General features: G+C 33.2%; 1 protein-coding gene across 2 annotated transcripts; it reads left to right on the top strand.

Annotated features, from left to right (window-relative positions):
- The first annotated feature begins 14,131 nt into the window (after positions 1–14,131).
- On the top strand, positions 14,132–21,701 carry LOC107041154. 2 transcript variants are annotated; one of them, XM_015261562.1, is made up of 4 exons: positions 14,132–14,508; positions 15,753–15,875; positions 19,782–19,908; positions 21,171–21,701. In XM_015261562.1, exons 1-4 carry the CDS (start codon positions 14,402–14,404, stop codon positions 21,213–21,215), a joined length of 402 nt encoding a protein of 133 aa, XP_015117048.1. In that variant the 5' UTR covers positions 14,132–14,401; the 3' UTR covers positions 21,216–21,701. The 2 variants fall into 2 exon arrangements, with proteins under 2 accessions (XP_015117048.1, XP_015117047.1); XM_015261561.1 differs by having other exon boundaries at positions 21,168–21,701.
- Positions 21,702–24,613: the final 2,912 nt, after the last annotated feature.

Here is a 24,613-nt window from a genome sequence, read left to right as displayed (position 1 = left end):
TTAATAGAAATCCGGAACATTCTGCGAAATTCGCTGCTAATAATGTTCATGATAAATAAATTGACACGTTTTCATCTTTCTGGTGCTGAAACGTTTGGAAATCCGTTGAGTTTTTATGGAACTTTGCAATTTTTCGTTCAGTTTTTGTTCCGACAGTTCATCTGAAATTTTAAGGAACTCAAGGAACTCTCGAATGGAAATTATCGATTTCTTAATACACTGAGAGAAAAATATAATTCTTCTGACTATATTCCATCACCATCGAATTATAGTCAAAAAGTCCTCAACAATTTTTCATGGGTTACGGTAACTATGGCCGAAGAAATAATTACTACAATGGAATGTAGTCATTCCAACTATTTTATAGTTCTCCTCACGATAGATTTGTCGTGTCTATTTTTGAATTTTGGTTAGTTTAACTGCATTTTGATTAGCAAAAATTACGCTTGTGAAGTTACTATAATGTTATGTGCCGCATACAAAGAAAAATCGTATCGTTCACCAAAATACCTGAACTATTTTCTTATTGTAAATCGAACTTCAGATTTTTCTCTCAGTGTATCATGTCGAACATTGTGTGTATGTTGAATCCAATAGTTATCTAATCCATTGACAAGTTCCTTGAAGAATGTGAACTGAAAATATAATTAGGTTTAACATTTTTAAATTAATATGTCGAAAAATTTCTTGGAGAAAGCGCTAGATTTTTCCACTAAATTTTGTGATTCCTGTCAAATAGAACGAAATCCCCCGGCATTTCTGATAATAAGAATGATGACGTGACGAAACTAGTCTTATGATACGAGAAATCTCTGGAGATATTATGAAAGATTATGCATATTCTCAATATGATGCATCGCAAACACGTGCCTGCAAGGAATTCATCGGGTCGCATCAGATTCTGGCGAATGAATTGCAAATCCGTGAGATAGTAAAACGTGCTGTCATCGCTTCTGTCGGCCATCTTCAGTTCGAATTCTTCTAAGGATATTTCTGATGACCACGACAAAAATTTTATTTCTGTGAAGAATATTAAATTTCCTGCTGTCAAGTTCGTTAATTTCCTGCAAGTAAATGTGTTTCACTGCTCCGAATATTCTCACGTGGAATTTCTAGTTTTTGGGCAGAGGAGATTTTTCTCATGACTCTGACGACATTTGGGGCAATTTTGTTGGTATCATGTTTTGATTGTGATATTTATCGCGGCAAGTGATCGACATTACTAATGAAATTCCTTCGCTTTACAAAAGCGCGAAGAATTGATGGAATTCTCTATCAGTAGATAATCATTGAATTACAGAACTTTATTTTTTATTTTTGACAATTTTCGAAAAGATTTTCAAGACATTTTAAAACTATTTTTTTTAATTAAAAAAAAGACACTGTTAGAATTATCTGGAAATTCACAATGAAATTGTTCATGAAATTGTGAATTGTCCATATTAATTTTAAAAATTTAATCAAATTGAATTTGCAATACGCACAGAAAAACCTAAACGTAAATTACGTTTTGATAAACATAATTTACGCTTAACGTCAATATGATGTCTGGTGGCTTTTTTCCGTCATGAAAATCGGAATTTAGGCTTTAAAAAAGGGTATTTTACGGTCAAAATAAAAGCGTAAATTACGCATAAAAAAGCGTATTTTACGTTTATCAAAAAATAAATTACGCCAATACAAAACGTATTTTACGATTACAAAATCGTAAATTACGTTTATGTAATCGTATTTTACGGCGATTTTGAGCGTAATTTACGCTTCAACAAGAAGTAAAATACGTAAAATACGACTTCTTAGACGTAATTTACATTACAATTCCATTGGATATTCAAGAAATTAACTGATTCGTCATCAACAAAACAGAAATTTTAATATTTTTCCCTCAAAATTTCCTCCTAATTTCCCAGCGAATTTTCGATTAATATCCTATTGTGTCCAGTAATGTTTAATGTGTAAAACCATTGAGATTTTACTAGAAAATTATCCTGAAATCCCCGGGACACGTCTGGTGAACGATAAAAGGGCTGATGCAACTGGTGCCTCACCTAAGGACGAGAAACGTTCACTCATCCGGTGAATCGTGCGTCTGGGCATGCACTTGGTGCAGGTCCCAGCGAGTTCGATCGGCCAATTTCCCCGAAGCCAATTCTTTCTTCCCATTGATCACCTCATTGTACGTGTAATTTGGCAAAAGAGGGCCTCGAAGATCCACATTTTTATCACCGGAAATACCTCGCTCGGGTATGCCGGGTAAATTTCATGGAATTCAAGGGGGCTCTGGGGGAGTATGGGAGACAGACTTCAGAGAAATTTTCTTGGAGAAAGGGCCGATGATACACGCCCCGGAAATTCCATTTTTATTGCAGTTGCGGTGGTAAAGGGTTGTACGTCAGTTTCAACATTTATATTAATTGCCTAGTCAACTCATAAATTTCATTACTTCAAGAGGAAATACTCAAGAAATTTTTGACTCTCAAAATTTTTCTTATTTTACTATTTCCAAAATTTCAATTTTATGATTTAAAAAATTATCATAATATTATGACATTATAATTTTTTTCATTTCTAAAATTATTATAAAATTGTAATTATATTCTCTCTATATTATAAACAAGTTTTTGATACATAAATTTGATACGAAATTAAGATTCCACAATTGAGGGTCACAGGGTCAGAATGAGGGTCGCAAGGGTCAAAATATGGGTCACAGGGTCAGAATGAGGGTCGCAAGGGTCAAAATATGCGTAACAGGGTCAGATCAAGGGTCGTAATGGTCAGAATAAGGTTCATAGGGTCATAATAATGATCATGAAGGTCAGAATAAGCGTCACGAGGGTCAAAATGAGGGTCCCGAGCATCAGAATAAGGGCCACAGAGTCAGATTAAGGGTCATAATGTTCAGAAAAAGGGTTACGAGGTTCAGAATCAGAGTCATGAGGGTCAGATTCTCAAGGGTCACAAGGGTCAGAATATGGATGATGTGCGTCGAATGGGGGTCACATGGGGACGGGCGAGCGGAGCGAGCAGGGGCGTAGAAATGCATGAAATTACGCGAAATAATTTTAAAAAATTGATCCCAAATTTTTTTTTTCAAAAATTTCTTCACTATTTATAAATTAATAAAGGAATGTTCGAATTTTTGCAGACAATTTTTCACCCTCTGGAGATATCTGCGCATACGTAACTAAATAAATTTATCGGGAGTTTTAAAAGGGATTAGAAAATTTAAAATTCAGTTCAAATATGACTTCGCGTGTTCCAAGATTCGCGATGACTAGGGGAATTCCGCTATCTCAAATTCCAATATTGGAGTATATCACTATCCAGCGGCATGAGCGAGCCGGTCTGAACGCGTCGAAGGACGGTATTGCGCGAGGAGATGCAATACCCCGGCTTTCACCAATTCCCCCGAAGCCGAATTTTTCTCCTGATGAGATTTTTTTAGAATGATGTAAGCAATATCGCTTCTAATGTGCAGATAACCCGTGTATCTTTAGATTAATATATCGCGATGTGGCTGGATCCTCACAGAGGTCAAGAGAAAAAACTATCGGTTTTGGACATCTCGCGATAGAGCGAGACGATTTCCTGTTGGACGGAGGAAGAAAGCCATAACAAGTTTTGTCGAGGAAAATTACATTGCACGCGTGTAATCGGCGAGGGGTACTATTTTCGTTCATGAACAGGCAAACGGCATGGATGTTACATCAGGAGATTGACCATGAAACGAAACTCGAAGATCTTACCACGAAATAAAATAGCAGATTTCGTCATTAGGCCGACAACAACTTTCCTGGCGAATGCGCGTGGCGTCCGTAAAGCTCTGTCTTACGGCCGGAATTCTCATTCCTCAGCATATTTTGATGTAAGTGAGACGGAATTTTAGTTATTTTCATTATTATAGTTACTTTAGGTAGTTAAAGAATTGATAATTGAATAGATTAGTTCATACTACCTTATTTTATTTTATTTTTTTCGTCTTTTTCGTCTTCAGGATCACACGGAGAGAAATGTTCAGTAAAAATTACGGAATACACAGTTCACTCACCCTGACGGTATCGTAATTTTCCACAGGCGATTCAGATAAAAATTACGGACCGCTCTGGAAAAATTTTGCTATTTTAGATAAAAATGACGTGACGGTTCCGTAAAATTTCCTACAACCATATTTCGCTCCGGAATTACTGAAAATATACGTAATTTTTATTGAATATTTCTCTTCGTGTAGATTACGTTAATTCGATTCATTCTTATTCTTAATATATATTTTTTCGGCAACTGCACTGAGAGAAAAATGTAATTCTTTTGACTATATTCTATCACCATCGAATTATAGTCAAAAAGTTCTCAACAATTTTTCATGGGTTACAGTAACTATGGCCGGAGAAGTAATTACTACAATGGAATGTAGTCATTGCAACTATTGTAAATCGAACTTTAGATTTTTCTCTCGGCGTGTAAAACTGCACGTTTTACGGTCCTACCGACGAATAACTCATCAAATACCTTTTCGGATAATGACAGAATACCCATCAATTCGATTTCTATCCTTGTCTTTTGATAGAATGATGAATGTAATGAATGGCATTGAATAGCAAAAATCACGAACTGGAGACTGAAAATTTTTAAAAAGGGATAATCGGCTAGAAAATGGAAACCGCATTGATAGAATGGATTAGTTATTATCAACAAATGGATTTGATTGAAGTCCATTCGTTAACTATTAACGAATATTTATTTAGTCATATTCAACTCTATCATTCGTTAATAGTGAACGAATCTTGTTTGAAATGAATGAATCAGTCTATCAATGCAACAACATTTATTGTCATAACGACTGTGGACACGGATTCACAGATGCGCAGCGTCACTTTGTTAAATGACACTTTACAAGTCTCGGAACTAGGAGTCCTGATGTAAATAAGCTCGATTGTGATGGCACATATGCGACGACGAGTCGTGGTCGTGCCCCCCACACAGGCCAATGGAAATGCTCTGGCTACTCTTGCGACATGATCTCCCCTCGAGAAACAATTTTATTACCACTGTTGTGTCATTCGTCGCATCTGGGTAGATGCATGGGGACTGTTTATCACTGAAAAAAATTGAATTCTAATTGAATTTCTTGTCAAAATCGCTGGCTTCTCCTGTTGAATTTTTCCATTATTCGCAAAAAAGTTGCTACGTGACGCGAAAAAGGTCCGACAATAACAATTATGAGACAAAATTCCGGATTTTAGCTATCGCTTCTTTCTTTTGTGAAAATGTCAAAATAAATAAATTCACTCCCACTAATTGCAGTATTGTGAACAAAATTTTAAAATTATAATGTCGAATGAAAATTATTTAATTATATACAAAATCAGTTGACTGTATTGTACAATTGTTTAATTTTTGAAATTTTCAAATATTTTACAAATTAGTAATTGATTTTAAAAGATTTACGATCATTTCGAACAATTAATTGTTCGATCATAATCGAACAATTAATTCTAAATGAATTTAGCTGTTCGATTAATCAAAAGATCGTAAAAAATGCTAAAATATGATAAATGATCGTAATTTCGAACAATTAAATTCATTTAAAATTAGTTGTTCGAAATTACGATCATTTAATTCTAAAAATAGTTCATTAACAATTAATTCCAAATGAATTTAATTGTTCGAAATTAAGACATTTAGAATTAATTGTTCAATAGTCAATTCAAAATAAAAATCATTAAAACTTGATTAATTTGGGGTAAATGCGTAGTTCTGAAAACATGAATATTCAAATATTCGTGACCCTCTAATCACCCTGGACCCCATTTTACATCACTTGTCTACAATTGGAGCTTCCGTTCGAAAGCGAAAAATCCGCATGCAATGAGATAAATTGGAGATAAGCACATTGAACAGGTCGAAGTTGCACGATTGGTCCTCGTGATCCTGGATTTATCGTTCTACGAATGGCGTGAGGTTCCAAATCCACGAGCGGACAGTTCAGCGAGATAATATCCGAAAATGTTGAAACAGCTTCTGACGTTTCTCGCGAAATTCGAGCTCAGACACGCGCCCATCTCACTGTCATGTCCGGTCTGATAACCTCCGCGAGCCACGAAATGTTACAATGTACAGATCGTTTTAGTATTATTGCACAAATTGTGTGATTAGTATTGATCGAGAGTTTCATATTGTGTGGCGACGATAAAACAGTCATTGATAATGATGAATGAAAATGGGGACTCGGGTTATTTATAGAAAAATACGTTGCGATAGATTTTCTCTGCGGTATTTATGTCAGATGATGGGATTTTTCTAGAATATTTCAGTGATTTTTGTTATCAACTCGAGATGCTAGAGCTCTTATCGGGAAGTGTGTCTCCAGGGAGTTGAACGTAATTAAAGAAGCATTGTTACAAATTTTCTGATGATATTTACGGCGACTGTGAAAATGAAAATATTTTTCCGAAATTCAAGATCTAAATTTCGTTGGATTTTTTATATTTTGTTGTAATTTTTATTGGAGTTGTTGAAGTGTTGGACAAGCAGAGATTTCATTTTTGTCTTCATGAAGGATGAAATTAAGAGAAAAAGCTTGAGTTTTCTCGGAGAAAATCTGCGGCTTTTCGACTGGAATTCTATTGAAAGTCTATTGAAAATTGTGTTATTTTGTGGTACGAGTAGTCAGCAGATATTTGATTAAAGAATCAAACGACGAGAATGATTGTTTTCATTTCTCATTACAGAATTCGTGAAAAAATTAATTACATCCCCTAGAATTTTTATCGATAAATGAAGATCTATTGATTTTTTTTTCTATCAAATATTTATTGGAATGCACGTGGCAAACTTAAATAATTTTCTATACAATTTTCCATAGAATTTTAATAAAATTCTAGCAAAAGTCAAATAAAATGAAAAATTAGTGATCAGAAATTTCCAAAATTATGCAAAACTATTGATCCTGGAGAGCAGTGATTCGAGCAGACCTCACGTGATTTTTACTCATCCGCAAAAAAATAAAGAAAACTTTTCGATGAATCCTATGAATCACGAGTTTAATCGAAGAGTGAAGAGTCCACGCTGCCAGTTCCCGCAACAACTGAAATAGGTTTCCCACAAAATTTACCTTCTGAAAAAATAACCGTTTTCAAAACTCCCACGCAACGAAAATTCATCAAGTGCCTGAACGATGTTTCATACTTTTTATTTGATCACATCGAGGGAATTGGCCAAAATTAGGGTGCAGGTCGTCACAGGTCTGCGCATCGAGGAATTCCGATTGGACTCATTGAAAGAGAAATCGGTGGGGTTTTTTCGCATTTTATTAGTATGAGGGGGGAATTTTCAATGAGCCATTCTGTGAAATGTCCCAGGTTTGGGATTGGATCTACGCATGGTGAATTTATCTCCAGACATCGGGGATTCCAATCATTGCATTTTTTAAATCGAATCTTCAATTTAATTTAATTTAATTTAATGTCATTTTAATTCATTTTGCAACAGCTTAAAGCCAATTATTGGATTGAATTTAGGTTGACAAAATGCTTAATCATTAATTCGATTACTTAATAGATTTTTTGAAAATTATTGAAAAACGTAAACAATTTGACAACTATTTTTCCGAAAGCTCAATGCATTAAAAATTTAATTGAATGTAATTTTAATTTAATGTTTAATGTTTATCATGAATCTGAAGTGGAAAAAATTCCGATGAATTCATGAACGATTTCCTCTTAAAATTGACTTCAAATCCCCAACATTTATTTATTTTATTTATTTTGTTGCTAGAACAGTCAAACAGTCGAGGCCAATTACACGACTTAAGTAGTAAGTGAATAAACTAAAATGTAATACAAGCTGTTGTAATGCGTGGTACAATTTACATAATGACATTCATTGGTCATAGGTCGTAGGCCAGATGAGGCGTAACGAGAGGAAAATCTTAAATCTACTATTTACAAAGTAGGAAATTTAGTAATGAGCGATAACTGTTTCATAAGCCATTTTTACAGCGAATCTCATGAATTGTTGAAGATATCCAAGGACGTTGAAACTTTCAATGCAGTTATTACTTGAATTTCAAAAAAATTCTGGAATTTATACTAAAAGTTAACAACAATAAATGAAGATGGAATTCCTACAAATTCTGTTATTGACAAATCATTTACTTTCTTGAATATTCAATGGAATTGCAATTTTCAACCAAATTCAATCAACTATTTTTCTGAATGTTCAATGTATTGAAAATTTAATTAAATGCTATCTTCAATTTATAACGAGTCTGAAATCAAAAGAATCCCCTTAAATTCTTTAAATGAATGCAAAATTTCATGAACGATTTCATCTTAGATTGACTTAAAATTCACAGTCTATTCTAAAAGTGTAAAAAATACTGAAATTGTTAACAACAATAAATTAACATTAAATTCCTTCATATTTTGTTATTGACGACACAACAACGAAAATAATTGAAAACTGTAAAAATTACTATTAACTATTAACTATTGACCATTAACTATTAACTATTTTTTTAATGCTCAATATATTAAAAATTTAACGAAATGTTATCTTCAATATTTATCAGAACTCTGAAATGGAAAGAATTCCCTTAAATTCTTAAAATGAATGCAAAATTTCATGAACGATTTCATCTTAGATTGACTTAAAATTCACAGTCTATTCTAAAAGTGTAAAAAATACTGAAATTGTTAACAACAATAAATTAACATTAAATTTCTTCATATTTTGTTATTGACGACACAACAACGAAAATAATTGAAAACTGTAAAAATTACTATTAACTATTAACTATTGACCATTAACTATTAACTATTTTTTTAATGCTCAATATATTAAAAATTTAACGAAATGTTATCTTCAATATTTATCAGAACTCTGAAATGGAAAGAATTCCCTTGAATTCTGAAAAAGAAATTCCAATGCAGCTATTACTTGAATTTCAAAAAATTCGTTCATTATGAAAATTCCGGCAACTATTTGTCTGAATGCTTCACCTGAAAAATTTCTTTCCATCGAACTTTTAAGATGAGTGCGAACTTCGTTCAATTCAATGTAAATTCCCGCACCTGATAATCATAATCAACTTATTTTTATCCATTTCGAATTGACATTGTGCATTCAACGAGAGATATTGCGTCCCATGTGATACTATTTCTACTCTAGGACGTCTCCTTTTCCGAGAACGAACGCTGAATGGCGAATACAAATGTTGCGGCTGTACGTGCAAGCTACGCGGGCAGTGGCAATAAGTCCGCGGTATATATCTGGCGCGTTGTACACGAGAGAGACGACGGGAGCGCAGCGTGACACTGTGGATTGGTGTAGGTCAAGAACGAATCTGCACTCGTGATATCGGACTATTGTCACAGGAAAACAGAGCATTTCGCGTCAGTCAGAAATTTTTCCGCATGAGGCACACCTCAGACTGCGTTTTGTGGACGGACTCGGAAAATGCGAGGGTATCCCCTCGTTCGTTGGAACATCGGGGATTAACTATCGTATTCTCCTGAGAAATATAGAACTGATGCGGTGGATATAGCGCGGGTGCCAATATCTCATATCAATATTTTCCCTTTTGTTTTCAAAATTCTAGGCGATTGTGGAGCTGAAGCCGATTGTGAAAATCTTCGGCGAAGATTTTTTTTAGAGCATTTTTCCGGATCTGTGCGGAACGCTTTTCCGGACACTCCGAGAATTATTTTTTGACATGTTTTGTCATGAATTGTTAAACGTTAAGTCAGTGGAAACCCTGAAAATTTAGCGATGAGGACACTTGTTGGCTTTATTATTATTTATTATTCACATTTAACCTTAGAACATCAAACCTTTGCGATAATTTTGTTAGTTAAAATTTGAAGGTCCAAATTTGATTCGCATTTTGAAACATTTTTTAAATAAAAAAAAATCGTAAATCCACTTTGAGAGTAAGATCCATTAAAAAAATTGTGAACAATTAATTTTCCTCAACTTTTAGCTCAACTTTCTTGTTTTCTGCTTTGTAAATTCGAAGTAAATCAGGAATTGATCTGCATTGCGCATAGCTCAGACTGTATTTTAATGAATAGAGTCGGATAATTCTACGAGGATATCCCCTCGTTTATTGAAATTATCTTTGGGGATTAACTATTATATTTTCCTGAGGAAAATAGAATCCGCCGATGCCAATATCTCATACCAATATTTTCCCTTTTGTTTTCACAATTCTAGGCAATTTTGGACCTGAAGCCGATGGGGAAAATCTTCGGGGAACATTTTTTGTTAGAGCGAAATATGGGAACTTTATTTATAGTCGATCGCTGCATTTTTCCGGATTTGTGCGGGACGCTTTTCCGGACATTCCGAGAATTTTTCTTCGTCATGTTTTGTGTGTTTGATACGCCTGATGAATTATTAAACATAAAGTCAGTGGAAGCGCTGGAAATTTAGCGATGAAAACACTTGTTTTCAGGATTCAGACTAAAATAACGGCGAGTATTCTCTTTGAAATAGTGCCGAAAACACCTGTTGGCTTTATTATTCTTTGAAGAAATATGAGAGCTTTCATTTTACCCCCATTTTACCGTAGAACACCTTTAAAAATGAGTTTGTTATTTAAAATCTGAAGGACTAAATTTTTTTCTCCATTTTGAAGCGTTAGGAAACATTCTAAAAATGAGAAAAAAATGGAAAGTCCATTTTGAGAGCAAGATTTACAAGAAAAAGTATAAGCAATCAATTTTCCACTGCGGAGAACGTTTTTTTGGAATCGTAAAAAATTTATCTATATTATAAAATTAATTAAAAAAAGAAATTTCCGTCTGATTTTTAGGCTTCAATCACTAGAACTTAATGACAAAACACTTCTTTTCAGGATTTTTCACTAATTCATTTTCACCTGAACTTTTTAACTAAATTAGAATTGCGCAACCTTTTTTTCTGCGTATTTGGTAGATGCAAAGATTTCCTCCAATATTTCTAATGAAATGTCCTAGCATTCATTTCAACCCTATTCAATCCTAAAACACCAAACATTTTGCAATGATTTTATTATTTAAACTCTGAACTTATAAATTTAATTCTTTGTAGTAACATTTTAAAAATCGAAAAAAATTAAAAGTCCATTTCTTGAATAAGAATTCATTTATAAAAATATAAACAATCAATTGTCCACCGTAAAAATCACTTTTTCAAAATCTTAATGGCTTGATTTACAAAGTGAGAATAAAATTTTTCGAATGAAAAATTTCTATCGTTTATTTATAACAAAATAAAGTATTAAAAAAATTGAATGCAGTTCAATTTCTAAATTTGATAATTGAAAATCACTAAATGTGTGGGGTAGTCGGTACAAAAAAAGTAAAAAGTACTCGAATATCCCCAGATCAATAGCGAAATCATCGAATAAGAATGGCGAAAAGTGAATAATCTCTCAATTCCGGCGATGATAAAATACCCGCCTCCCCCCTCGCGTGTCTCCCATATACATCTCACTGACGAAAAAGAATAATAGATGTGGGTGGTTAATTGCCCCGGAGAGAAGCCCCCGTACAAAACAAATAAGCACAATTACGCTGACCCGATTGATGTTGAAACCACTCTGTAACTCACTGGGTCGTCGCGAAGACGAACGAATTGACCCAGGTCAGACACACACGGTACGGCTTTGTGTCGTCCTGTGCTCGATGAATCAAAAGTTGCAGCGCAAATGGAAAGATGAATGAGGATAAAAATCGAGAGGAATTCAACGTCGTGCGTCGCTGTATAAAGTTGAATAAAAATATTCTGCATAAAGCAGTCACAAAAGAATAAACAATTCATTCTTATCAAATAAGTGAGTTGTTTAGTTGAAATTATGTATTATTGAAATTAATAGAACAATTTTGAATAACTATTTTCTTTTCAATTCGAATGCGTAATTTCTCATCAATCCATCAACGATAATTATGATTCATCTAATTATATAATTTGAAAAAAAAATTGAGATAAAGCTTTTATCCAGACTTAAACTTGATTTTTATTTGAATTTTTATTCACGCCGGATAAACTGCATTTTTAACACGGAAAATGCTTCCGCGATCGTAATGAAGACGTCATTAGTTAGAAATGGAACGAATGAATTATTTATTGCAAACAAATATTGTTAAAATATTTATACAATGGAAAATTTTCAAATAATGCGTTTTATTCAATTCGAATGCGTAATTTTCTAGGTGCAACTAATTATATACTTTGAAAAAAAAACCTCGAAATAAAATTTTTACCCAGATTTAAATTTGATTTTTATTTGAATTTTTATTCACATCGGAGAAATTGAATTTTTAATAGGAAAAATACTTCCGCGATCCAAATAAAGACGTCATTAGTTAGAAATGGAATAATTGTTTGGAAGTTGGAGACAGTTAATTTATTAAACATGTAATGATCCTTTACTTGGGTGGAATGAATCGTTCGTTCAATTCAAATAGAGAATTTATGAATTGGACGAATGAATGATTTATGACAAATAAATATTGTTAAAATGAATGGAAAATTTTCAGAGAATTAATTTTATGTGAATATGAATATGAATGCGTCATTTCTCTAGGTCTAGGAACCATCGAAGAAAATTATTATTCATCTCATTATTCAGGTTGGAAAACAGCTAAAAACTACAAAAAAATTTCGTTCATCCTAAGCCCGTATTGGGTAACCGGTGATTTTTATGTCTCGCTAACCCTACCCAAATATACGTGGGTATTCCCGTGGACTTTGGGCCTTGTAGCATCCAAATGGAATGCGTTTTATCCTGAATTATCGAAACACCGGGTCTCGATCGATATCACGGACATTCCAGGAATTAAATATTGCGGTAAATGCGGAAGAGAAATTTCACGCACAATTTTTTTTCAATAATATAGGCACAGCGATTCATTTAGAGAATACTTCTTGTATCTAATCGCAGCGATAATATAATATTTTTTTATCCCATCTTATTTGAAATTATATATAAAATAGGAGAGGATACGTTTCAATAATTTTTTCATATAAATAATTTTTTATAGTAAACTTATACTAATTTTTTTATAGGGGGTGACAGTCGTGATTAGATAAAACATCCCCCATTTTTTTACGTGACCCGTCAAAACACTAATTAATTCGGAAATTTTCAAATATTTTACGATTTTTTCACTTGAAATTGATAGCAATTACCTGCAATAATGCAGACATTTTTGAAAATTTCAAGATTTTTCAATAAAATTCTCATTGCATTCCCTTCCTTTCTTCTTGTTTCTTTATTTCTTTATTTCTGTCAGACAGAAAGTCTCACAATTTTTCTCATTTTTTCGCAAAACCCCTTAAAAGACTACTTTACCAAAACCATTTCATGATTTTTTACTTGAAATTTCATATCATTTCTTTCTCTATTTCTCATTTATTCGTTTTTTAATAGTATGTTTGCAGATATCTATTACACAATTTTATTATTCTTTCCCATGAAAGACACCCCTAGTTTACCAAAGCCACTTGATGATTTCTCACTTGAAATTTACAGTAATTCCCTGCGATAATGCATCCACTTTCCAAAAATCCACATGTTTCCTCAACATTCCGACACGGAGAGAAATATTCAATAAAAATTACGTATCTTTTCCGTAATTCCGGAGTGAAATGTGGTTGTAGGAAATTTTACGGAACTGTCACGAAATTTCTCCAGAGCGTTCCGTAATTTTTATCTGACTCTCCTGTGAAAAATTACGATATCGTCACTTGAATTTTCTCAGTCGACTCCGTAATCGGTAAGCGAATTGTGAGTTCCGTAATTTTTATCTGACTCTCCTGTGAAAAATTACGATATCGTCACTTGAATTTTCTCAGTCGACTCCGTAATCGGTAAGCGAATTGTGAGTTCCGTAATTTTTACTGAACATTTTTCTCCGTGTGAGGGAAATCACCCAACAGATAAGACAACACGAAAATTATACAGCTAAAAGTAATCGATACCTCTAATTTCCAAATGGTCACCATGACGCTGGACAACCTGTTAAACGATCGGGGATTATCCAATTTTTTTGGGGGGAACCCAACATGCTGTACCGGAGGGCTCATCGTGTGGAGGCAGGCCCGGTGTCGGGAGCGCAAGATAAAAGTGAGGGAGGATCCAAGTTGCGTGAGTGGAGGGAGGTGGCATCAACGCTCTTCGAGTATATATGCGAGAAGCAGATCGGCTATGGTACAGTTCACCAAGAGACAATACAGAAAAGAGACTAGTTTCCAGATACCTGAGGAGACCTGTTGAATTTTCGCAATCTATATTTTTTTATCACCTGAGTTTTTTCGGACAGTGAAACATTTCAGTGATAAAGTGTGTGAGCTTTGGAGTTATTTTTTTGGAGATCGAATTTTATTTTGCATCAGAGTTTGGATAAGAGGCATTATGAGGAGCATCAAGGAGTTGAGTTTTTCCACTGTTGTGAGTCTGATTGTTCTTGTGGCACTCATGCCGGAATTCACATACGCCAGACCTGCCGCAGTGACGATGGGGTACGATTTCTTGATATTCAAATTTTTTAATATTCGTTTCGTTGATTTCATCTCATTTGTGATAATAAATGATAGAAATTCATGTGCTAGCACTAGAAAAATTGTGTTACGCCGGAAAAATTCGGTAGCGAAATGGTAAAATTGTTCAAGTCAATTTCGACTATTTTTCGGGTTTCAATAAATATCTTGGAATCTGAATTAAATTTTTCTAGAAAGTCTTTCTCCGCGTGCATTTTAGTACGCGGCATTATTTGTTCAATAGCATTTCTGCGATATATTCACTAAAATATTGGTGATAATAGCAGAATAAAATCAGTCATAGAGCGAATTATAGAATTCGCGAATTCGCAAAAATATCGAATCATTTTTTTTAAATTTTTATCGATCATGCTAATTGCATCATTTTTTCACGATAACTCCTACCACATATTCACTAAAATAGTAGTGATTATAGCAGAGAAAAGCCAATCAATGGAGCGAATTATAGATCTCACAAATATCAAAAATTTCCGAACATTTCAGAATTCGCAAAAATATCGAATCACTTTCTTTTAATGGTTATCGATCATTGAAATTGCATGATTTATTCAATAGAATTCCAGCCACATATTCACTAAAATAGTGGTGAGAATAGCAGAGTAAAGCCAATCACGGAAGCGAATCAGACTTCACAGATATAAAAATTTCCGAACATTTTGAGAATTCGCAAATGGAAATCTCGAATCACTTTTTTCCAACTCTTATCGATCATTCAAATTGCACGATTTATTCAGGAGAATTCCTCTCACATATTCATAAAATACTAATGACAATAGCAGAGTGAAGCCAGCTAATGAAGCGAATCAAAGATTTTCCAAATATCAAAAAATTCCGAACATTTTATAATTCGCAAATGGAAATATCGCTTGGCTTTTTTCAAATTCTCATCGATCATTCAAATTGCATCATTGCACAAGTCATTCCTCGGGAGAATGACCGAAGGATTGAAGTGCATGAAAGAAAAAAAAAATGCGCACGATGCAGCTGGTTGTAGTCCGAGCGGCTGATGCAACATCATTAGTTATTTTCGGTCGCATTGGGATCATTTTATTTCGATCCGCGGGGTAATGATGACTCGAGGAAATCCCGAAATCGTTGAAACCTGCTCTGCGGGGCTTCTTCTTGAGGAAATAGTTCATTGGGAGGAAATAGGTCGAACGCTTGCAGCGGGAGAAATGTTAATGTTTGTTTTTTTTATTCTTCAGCCGCCACAAACGCACGTCGGATCAACGACTCGCCGAGCTGGAGACGCTCATAGCTCTAGAGAATTTGCGCGGCAAATTGGTGACGGTACCTGTTGGGTTCGGCAAGGTGGATCCCGCGAAAATGTAAGTGGAGTTATTTGTCATTATTAAATTAATTATGCATTAATTATGTTGCAATTAATTATGTATTAATTATATTGCAGTTAATTATAATGTATTCAATTATATTGTATTTTATTATATTTTAATGTATTTAATACATTTTATTGTATTAATTCAGTAGCGAAGTGGTAAAACGGTTTAAGCCGATTTTGACTATTGGCCAGTTTTCAGTGAATATCTCGGAATCTAAGGAAGGTAGCTAAATTTTTGTTAAAACCTTTTTTGTAGCACTCAATTGGCTCTAGAAAAAAGGTTATTACGAAAATTTCGTTACCTCCTCTCGATTTGGAGATATTCTTCAGAAACTCAAGTAAGAGATAAGTCGACCACTTCGCTACTGAATTATATTGTAATTAATTATGTAATTAATTATATTGTTCTTATGGATTTTCCGCGTTTGGTCTTGATTGGCCATTAGGGTTGAACGGTAGTCAATTAATTTGTAATTGTAATTAGATAGTGAAGGGGTGATCGCAACGGAATGAAACAGAATTGATTCTTCATGTCTCGTTGAGTATTTAATTTAGTCGTCTCGATGATGAGCGATTTTAGGGGAAAATGTTCGGGAACTTTTTTTACTTCATCTAGCTATCAATGGACACGATCCAATATTGGGTCTGGGATGAGTCACGGGCGAGCGATATTAGCATAATCGGTTGAAACTATTTCACAATGTATTGAAAATTCTTCGCGGCTCTGCATTTCTGTCTTTTCGTCGATGAAAAATATTTGTGGTGGGATGAATATTTAATGGGAATAGGGTGATTAAGGAGTGAGTAGGCAAAAATAAGGGGAAACGGGAGAGAACAAGTGGATTCTTTGCATCTTGTTGAGTGCAGAATATTCCTGGAAATGATTGGCTTGGGAGAAAATTTGAAAATTTTTTATTGGACATTAATCATCTCTTCGATTCGATTTTTTTGATTCCAGCAATGAATAATAATTGCAATTGAGTCGATATTGGAATATTCAATTAAGTAGTACAAAATATTGAAATACTCATGAAAATTCTCATTTTTAAACGATATTTTCATTGATTTTGAGGGATGAAGTAGTAAAACGTAAACGAAAACAGAAATAAAAAATTGGATTTTCCACCTTTTTTGAATATTAAAGAAGAATTTATGCGTAAATTTATTCATCTACAAAAGAGGCTTCACCGCACAACTACTGAAATCCTCTACACTGTTAGAAATTTTTCGAAACTCAAGTAACATTGTGAATTCAAATTCAATTTAATAGTTCATAAAACGTCCCACTCATCTTAAAAATCCAATAAAATTGAGAACTTGAATTTTCAGACGCATTGTGAAAATTGAACATCACATTTAATTGAATTTTCAAAATATTGGGAATTCATAAAAATAACTTCTTCAATTTTCAACATTTCCAATCATTTTCATTGAAATCTGAACGTGAAAATTGGAATTCCATTGAATATTCACGAAATTAACTCATTCATCGATAACAAAATATCTGGAAATTTCATGTTAATTTATCGTCTCTGAAAACTTCAAGATGTTTCTCTCAAAATTTCAAGAATAATTATTTTTTATTTATTAATTCATTCAGTCGCCTTTACATCGGAGTAATTAGTGGCTATTTATAAAAGAAAATATACAAAAAAGGAAGAACAAATAGAATAATGCAAGCAAAGTCAAGAATAATTGTTCAACCGTGTAACCATATTAATAATATTTTTAAAAAAATGATAATTTTTCCACTACGATAAAAAACTCTTCGCTTTCTCCATCCGCGAAATATCGCGAGTGACTAGATTTCCAAGAAACTCCCCGAGAGCTCAAATAATCCCACACACAGGAGTGACGAAGAGCCGATAAGAGGCACGCGTCAAAAGGATGAATAAATTCACGTAACATTACATAAAACAGAATCACGATACTATCCGTGAGTAACTCGTCCCTGATTCGACGTCCAGCCCAACGATAACACAGCCGAGTGATCAGTTATCTATTTCGTGAATTGGTGCAACGCTAATCGGCGAAGAATTTTCCTAGCCCCTCACTATCTCTGGATTTTCCCCATTCCACGACGCTCGAGCTCACCATGGGGAGTCATTTCGACGTTTGCTCTTCAAACCCCCACGGAAGAGGGCGAGCAATGATACCCCTGAGGTATTGCTGTCATACTGTCCTCGTAACACCAGCATAATCGAGTTACACCTGTTCGCGCTAACGTTCAGGAGTACGCGGCGAATAAATTTACATTCTAAGGCGATATTGCCGGTCTCAGGGTGAAAATTCATTTATTGGAAGATGGGGAATTGAGGGATAGACAGTGGAATTGATAAAATTTGACGCACGTTGCATCCGATCTGGAGCGAAGTTCATGAATTCAAATGCTGTTACGACGCGGAGAAAAATATTTGGTGAATTGCAACAAATATTTTCTCCCGCTGAGTTCAGTTTATTACCAGAAAGGTCTTTATGAAAATTTTGTTATTCAACATCGAATTCTGAAATATATTAGTCAATAAATAATCGTAAAGTAAAGATGAGTTGACTCGTTTAAAGAGAATGGAATTGAATAAAAATTTCGTGAATCGAACTAGATTTTTGTTATCCGGAGGGATTAGACATTTAATTTAATCTAATGGATGAAATTCAAGGGGAATCCCCGATTATAGATTGGAATAAATGAATGGCCTCGTAGTAGAGTCATAAAACCACTTCATTTTCTAAAGAATATCTCTAAATTGAATCGAAATACCGGAATTTTTATTTTAACTCCTTCGAAGCTTTTATTCTCCTCAGAAAATTAAAGTCATTTAGCTCAGTTTAAGAAAAGTTCCTTTGACTTCTGAACAAATATGTTTTTTCTATCTATTTATTATTCGGTTTATTCATTCAATTTGCTCTAATGTATTCAATTTATCGGGAATTCCCCTCATATTTTACACCAAACTAATAAAACGATTTCACTTTTCGAAGAATACCTCGAACCCACCGGAAACAGTGGAATTTTCGTTGAAACCTTCCAGCGGTTTTTATTTTTCCCCGTGAAAAATGTTCTCCATAAAAATTTATACTCTTCAGAAACCGATCGCAAAGTAAAACTCATCTCGTTTTAAGAAAATACTCCACTCCTAAATTAGCATATTTATCAGGAAAATACGCTACGCGTCCCCACAAATAGCGACAATTTTCATTCAAATTCTTTTCGCTCTCTCGTATCTGACTCAACATTCTTAAAAAATACTACTTCACTCCTGTCCAGAAATTCCTGAACAGGGATGGACAATAATATTAGATTTTGACAATATTAAAAAGGGGTTATCTCCTTATGATGTTCAAAGTTTAACTATATTTAACAAATTTAAAATATTATAAAATTTACTAACTAAATTTTCCGATTAATGGTGAATAAAATATTTGATAATATTGAAATGTAATTTGTTTAGTTAACAAGCTAATTCTAAATTTAGGTAATTGATTTTCAATTATCCGATTAAATTATTGGTTGATAGAATATTTCAAAATTTAAACGTAGAAATTAATGGTTAATTTAATATTTAAAATTGTAAGATTTATGTTAAAAATAGACGACTTCACAATTTAACGGTAATTTTGGTTGATTGATACGCCTATCACTGCTCCTGAATTTGTACCCTCGATTTGTTTACAGACTCGAAATTAGTAAACGTTGAATGAATTTTCCTTTTTACACCGGTGACGGTAATAGAGGTGTCATTGACGTCATCCGCGATAAATCATCGTCAGGAGCTACAAGCAATTGATTATCAACAGCGATTGTTGACGCGTGTCATTTAACATTATCTCACGTACCGGAATACCTTACCTTGTGGCACAATTACTCATGTTTTCCTCATTTTGTCTGTTTCCGCAGAGGACGCAGGAGGCGATCGAGCGTCGAGTTCGATCTGCAGAGACTCCGTCGTTTCCTTCAGGTGCTCGGGAGTCAGTCCGAGTCCAACAGCGAGGAGAGCAGCGAGGAGATATTCCCTTCGTTACTGGTGAGTTTACTCCATCGGTTTATTTCTTTTTTTCGTGTTATTCTATTAGTCTATTAGTTATCTGGCGTTTACATGTGCCGAGCGAACTTGTTATTTTTCTGGCGAATTTAATCGTCGAGGATTTTTCGAGATTACATGCGACGAATCATCCACGTGTGTTTACGATGGAGAGTTTTGGATTATCGTGTTGGGATTTTTTAATTTTATTCACTTGTCCTTCATTCTGACTCTTGATTCTGATCTTCGGTTCTCACTCGTGTATCGTTCAGATGATGACTTATAGCGATCGTTTATTTAATAATCATTATTGATGATTTTGGTTTATTTTGCCATTTTTATAATTCATTTTATTATTTTATCGATCATTATTTTTTCCATTATTTTGTTATTGATTTATTGATTATTATTGAAGATTTTGATTTTTGTTTATCGTTTTTTAAAAATAAATAAATTAAATAAATAAATAAATAAAATGAATCAAAATCATCAAGAATAATCAATAAATCAATCAATTTCTTAAAATGAATAATTTAAAAATTTTCAATTTTTAAAAATAAATGAAAAAAATTATTCAACTGTGGCGTTTTTGCACAGAAATATTGGGTAGAGAAAAAAATTGATTGGGATTTTTTTATAGAAATTCTTGGGCAGGAATTTGCAAAGTTTTCTCGGATGCATTTTATCTTTTACTCGTAATGAAGTTTAAGAAAATAAATCTTGGGAAATTCAACATCTATAGACTTTCTTCTGTTAATGATGTCTAGTAAAATTGCAATTGATTTTTATCATTTAGACGATGCCTGATATCAACCATTAATTAATTGATCATTATTTTTTTATAAAAAAAGACAAGTATGGAAAATTTAATACAAAAAATTCTATTAAAATTTTCTTGATCTTTCCTGCGAGGATTCTACTCGATAGGAAAACGTCAAAAGACTTTTATTTGTTCCTCGTAATAACATCCAAGAAATGAAAACGTGAAAAATTAATTCCCAACAATTCTTACAGAAAAAGTCCCAACAGAATGAATTATATAAAAAAATCAACATCTAAACTTTTTTCGATAGAAAAATATCTATTGAAAAACTCATGGAAAATTGACATAATATTTAATAGAATAGCGCAAAAATAATATAATTTTTTCTTATAATATTAATTGATCTCCAAAATTTCTTCACATGTGAATAATTTAACATTAATAACCCAGACATGCGAATTATTGTTATCTAATGACCATTCTCTTATTTTTGTCACAGCAGAACGAAGACCAGCGTGATGAAGATCTCGGAAATCAGCTGATATAACTTTAATCATACCTGCAAACAAAAACATCCATCCTCTGCGATTGCCAATAATTCAATTAAGGATGAAGAAACATTTGTGGAAAATGAAGAAAAGGTCTTCGATGCCCAACCAGTATTAGCCGCCTGTTCATCTCGCCGTTCACCATCTTCAGTCTCACATTTCATTTCCGAGATAATTCCATTCGTACGATTACGGGATTATAGATTAATTTAAATGTCCTCTCGGTGAAGCAATATTTTTGTAACTCTATGTGTTCTTCAGTTATCGCAGGTCTGTCTACTGCGTAGTATTTTTTTTTCGTAACGCAATCAACGTATTTTTAGGTATTTATTCGGTTCGTACTGCTGATTTAGTCTAGGTAGAATTTTTCAATTTATTTATTTGGCACTCATCATTGCTCGCATTGCTCCACGCACGAAACAATTTCATAGAAAAACCCAGCGATTTTAATGAACAATTCTATTGAATTTTCATGGGAATTCCTCGACACGAATTTTCCAAGTTTTTTACTCTATTTTTCTTTTTATTGAAAAAATCAAAGAAAAAATCGAGAAAATTTGAGCAGAGAATTTTCTATAGAAACTATTGCAGTAGAATAAATTGTACAGAAAAATCAAATTCCATTGATTTAAAAATGAAACATTTTTATTGAAAAAAAAAACATCGAAAACTAATGAAAATTCAATAGAATTTCAATAGAATTTTGTAGCGAATTGGCAAGATTTTCCTAGTAAATTTTTTCATACGTGTCATTCCATCTTGGTTTCATAGTCTTTAGGTTTTTTATTCAGATGAAAGGACAAAGAAAACTTCTTAGTTTCCAATTAGATCGCAATTGTATTTTTTTAGTTTTTAAATTAATTTTTGCGTCTGAAAATTGCATCGAAACTCGATCGATTGCCACGATTTTTACTAGTTTCAATGTATCAGCTCGATGATAACATTATCACCCTCTGAATTCGCAATTCATGGGTTTATCCTCGTTTCTCAAGCGTTCAAAGTTTACAATTAAGCCACGAATCAGCGATTTTTCTATTCTGAAAGAAAGTATCACGCGTTCGTAACTTTTCTAGTTAATTACTGTAATTATTAGTTGATTAATTGATCAATTAATTGACACGACTGATGGTTGTCAAGATGCCCCCTTAAATTATGTATTTATTGTTTCATAGTTAGACAAGTTTTGCTGGATTTTGTGGAGTTTTTTTTGCCACAAAATCGTTCCAATTTCCGACAGTATTCGATGATTTCATCCTTTATTCTTAATCATCGTCATTTATTTATTTATTGCATCACTGATCATCAATGACAAGACGCTTCTGAGTCGATGACTCCTGTCGATTTCAATTATCACTTCGAATTTAAGTCATGCAACGTAATTTCATTATCGTAAGGTCCATGTACTTTAGATTGTAATTTAATTTATTTAATTTATTTAAATTATTAATGTCAACTTCACGGTCACTAAGTTAATGAATGATTGATTCATTTTTTTTCACGAATCATTGCCGTGAAATTTATGTAAGTGCAATAAAAAACATTTCATCACTGTAAAATATGTTTCAATGTTGTTCTTTCTTGAATTACCGAATCATCCCCTCAAATTATGAGTTCATGTTGATTTTGTGGACAAGTTTTTGCGACAAAATTGTTTCAATTTCGGACAGTATTCGATGATTTCATCCTTCATTCTTAATCATCTCGATTTATTTATTTATTTATTTATTTCTTTAAAATCGACTCCTCCCGCTTTCAATTATCTCTTCGAATTTAAGTAATTTAAGTCATCCTCTAATTTATTTAAATTATTAATCTCAACTTTAAACTTCTCTCAAACGAATTTTATCACTGAATAAATTGTCATTACCCCCACACCAAAGAGACAGGACCAATAACAACAAAAATAACATAATTTTCCATTAGTTTTTCTTTCTCAATGTATTTCTATAATCATCGTACAGTATAATATTCATGAAATTAATAATATTTAAACATTATCTTGTGGTATGCATCGTGTGACCGGATTACGTTACAAACAAGACTAGCTGATGGTTGCCTTCACAGTGCTACCTCATTTTTTTTTTCATTAAATTTTATTACTCACTCTAAATAAAAATTTTCCCCCTCAACTTCTCTCTATCTCACTTACTTCTCATGCTAAATCGTTCAATTGTGTTATGCATGATTCAAGAATTTCATTAAAACATTTTCTATTCAGCTTTATTTCCTTCGAGTAGTTCCATTCCATTACTTATTCCTTGGCAGCGATGAACGACTGAATCATTGAATGTTGAGTTTTCTTCATTACTCTTCATGTATTATTTTTATCGTTTTGTTTTTTATATTTTTGTTACTTTGAGGGAAGCCCACTCGTACCGATACAACGAACAGATAAATCAATTGAATTTGACATCCAATTATTAAAAATCATCAGCATTTGAGATATCTTAAAGGCACAGGCAACAGGTGGACACAAAATTCACAAATACATACAAATATTGACTATTCATAGCACGGCCGGTTTCAAAGACATCATCAATTGCAAAATAAAAAACATTAATGCTTCCTATTAATTTCATTTCACTCTCCCTACTCCTCATTGATTAATCGTATCAGCCCAGGCCAACGGACACCGGTAAATGGTAAATTAAATTAATTATCCTAGGATATACAAACAACAGAATAAATTAGTCTGGTAATGAATCAGAATAGAAAACAATTGTTCGAGATTCTCCAGGATTTTTTCCTCTCTCACGATGTACGATTATTATTGTTAACATTATGTACGAATAGTGGCTTGAGTGGTGAGAGGCTGCAGGATAAATAAATTACTTCTCTCGTAAAGCTTCATCGGTATAACACAGAAATTGGGTATGTGGAAATTATAATTGGACTGGTTTTGACGCTATCTGTTGCTCCTTCAATCCATAAGAGGGCGAAAGTATAAGTTTCATTGGACTCTATTACATACGAAATTTCGGAGATAACGCCGCTAATGATTTTTTCATCAGTTATGAAGAAAATTGAATAGAAAAACTTGGCTTGAAAATTTTTACCGGATATATTTTACAGAAAAAAGTCTACAGTTGGAATTTCCTGTAAAAATTCGTGGACATAAATTTTTTGATTTTTTTTTTCATGATTTTGTTCTGCGAAATAAATGAAAATACAGAAAAAAAACTTGGAAAATTCATTTTTCAAGAATTTATACCCAGAAAACAAATGGATTATTTTACTCGAATTCTTACAGAGTTACACTAGAAATTCTGTCAAATTTTCTAATGAAAAATCCAATTCGTTCTTCGCACAAGTAAAATCTGCGATTTTTATTTTTTCTGTTAGAATCCTTGGAGACGAATTTTACAATTTTTTCCTGGAAAAATTCATGCCCATGATT

The sequence above is a fragment of the Diachasma alloeum genome, unplaced genomic scaffold, assembly GCF_001412515.2.
Source record: "Diachasma alloeum isolate Michigan unplaced genomic scaffold, Dall2.0 Dall_scaffold_00358, whole genome shotgun sequence".
NCBI lineage: Eukaryota > Metazoa > Arthropoda > Insecta > Hymenoptera > Braconidae > Diachasma > Diachasma alloeum.
This window is presented reverse-complemented; position numbering and strand designations above follow the sequence as displayed.

Coding starts and splice junctions, on each gene's coding strand:
- LOC107041154 (XM_015261561.1), top strand. CDS start 14,402: ATGAGGAGCATCAAGGAGTTGAGTTTTTCCACTGTTGTGAGTCTGATT. Junction 14,509..15,752: donor CCTGCCGCAGTGACGATGGG/GTACGATTTCTT, acceptor TTTATTCTTCAG/CCGCCACAAACGCACGTCGG. Junction 15,876..19,781: donor AAGGTGGATCCCGCGAAAAT/GTAAGTGGAGTT, acceptor CTGTTTCCGCAG/AGGACGCAGGAGGCGATCGA.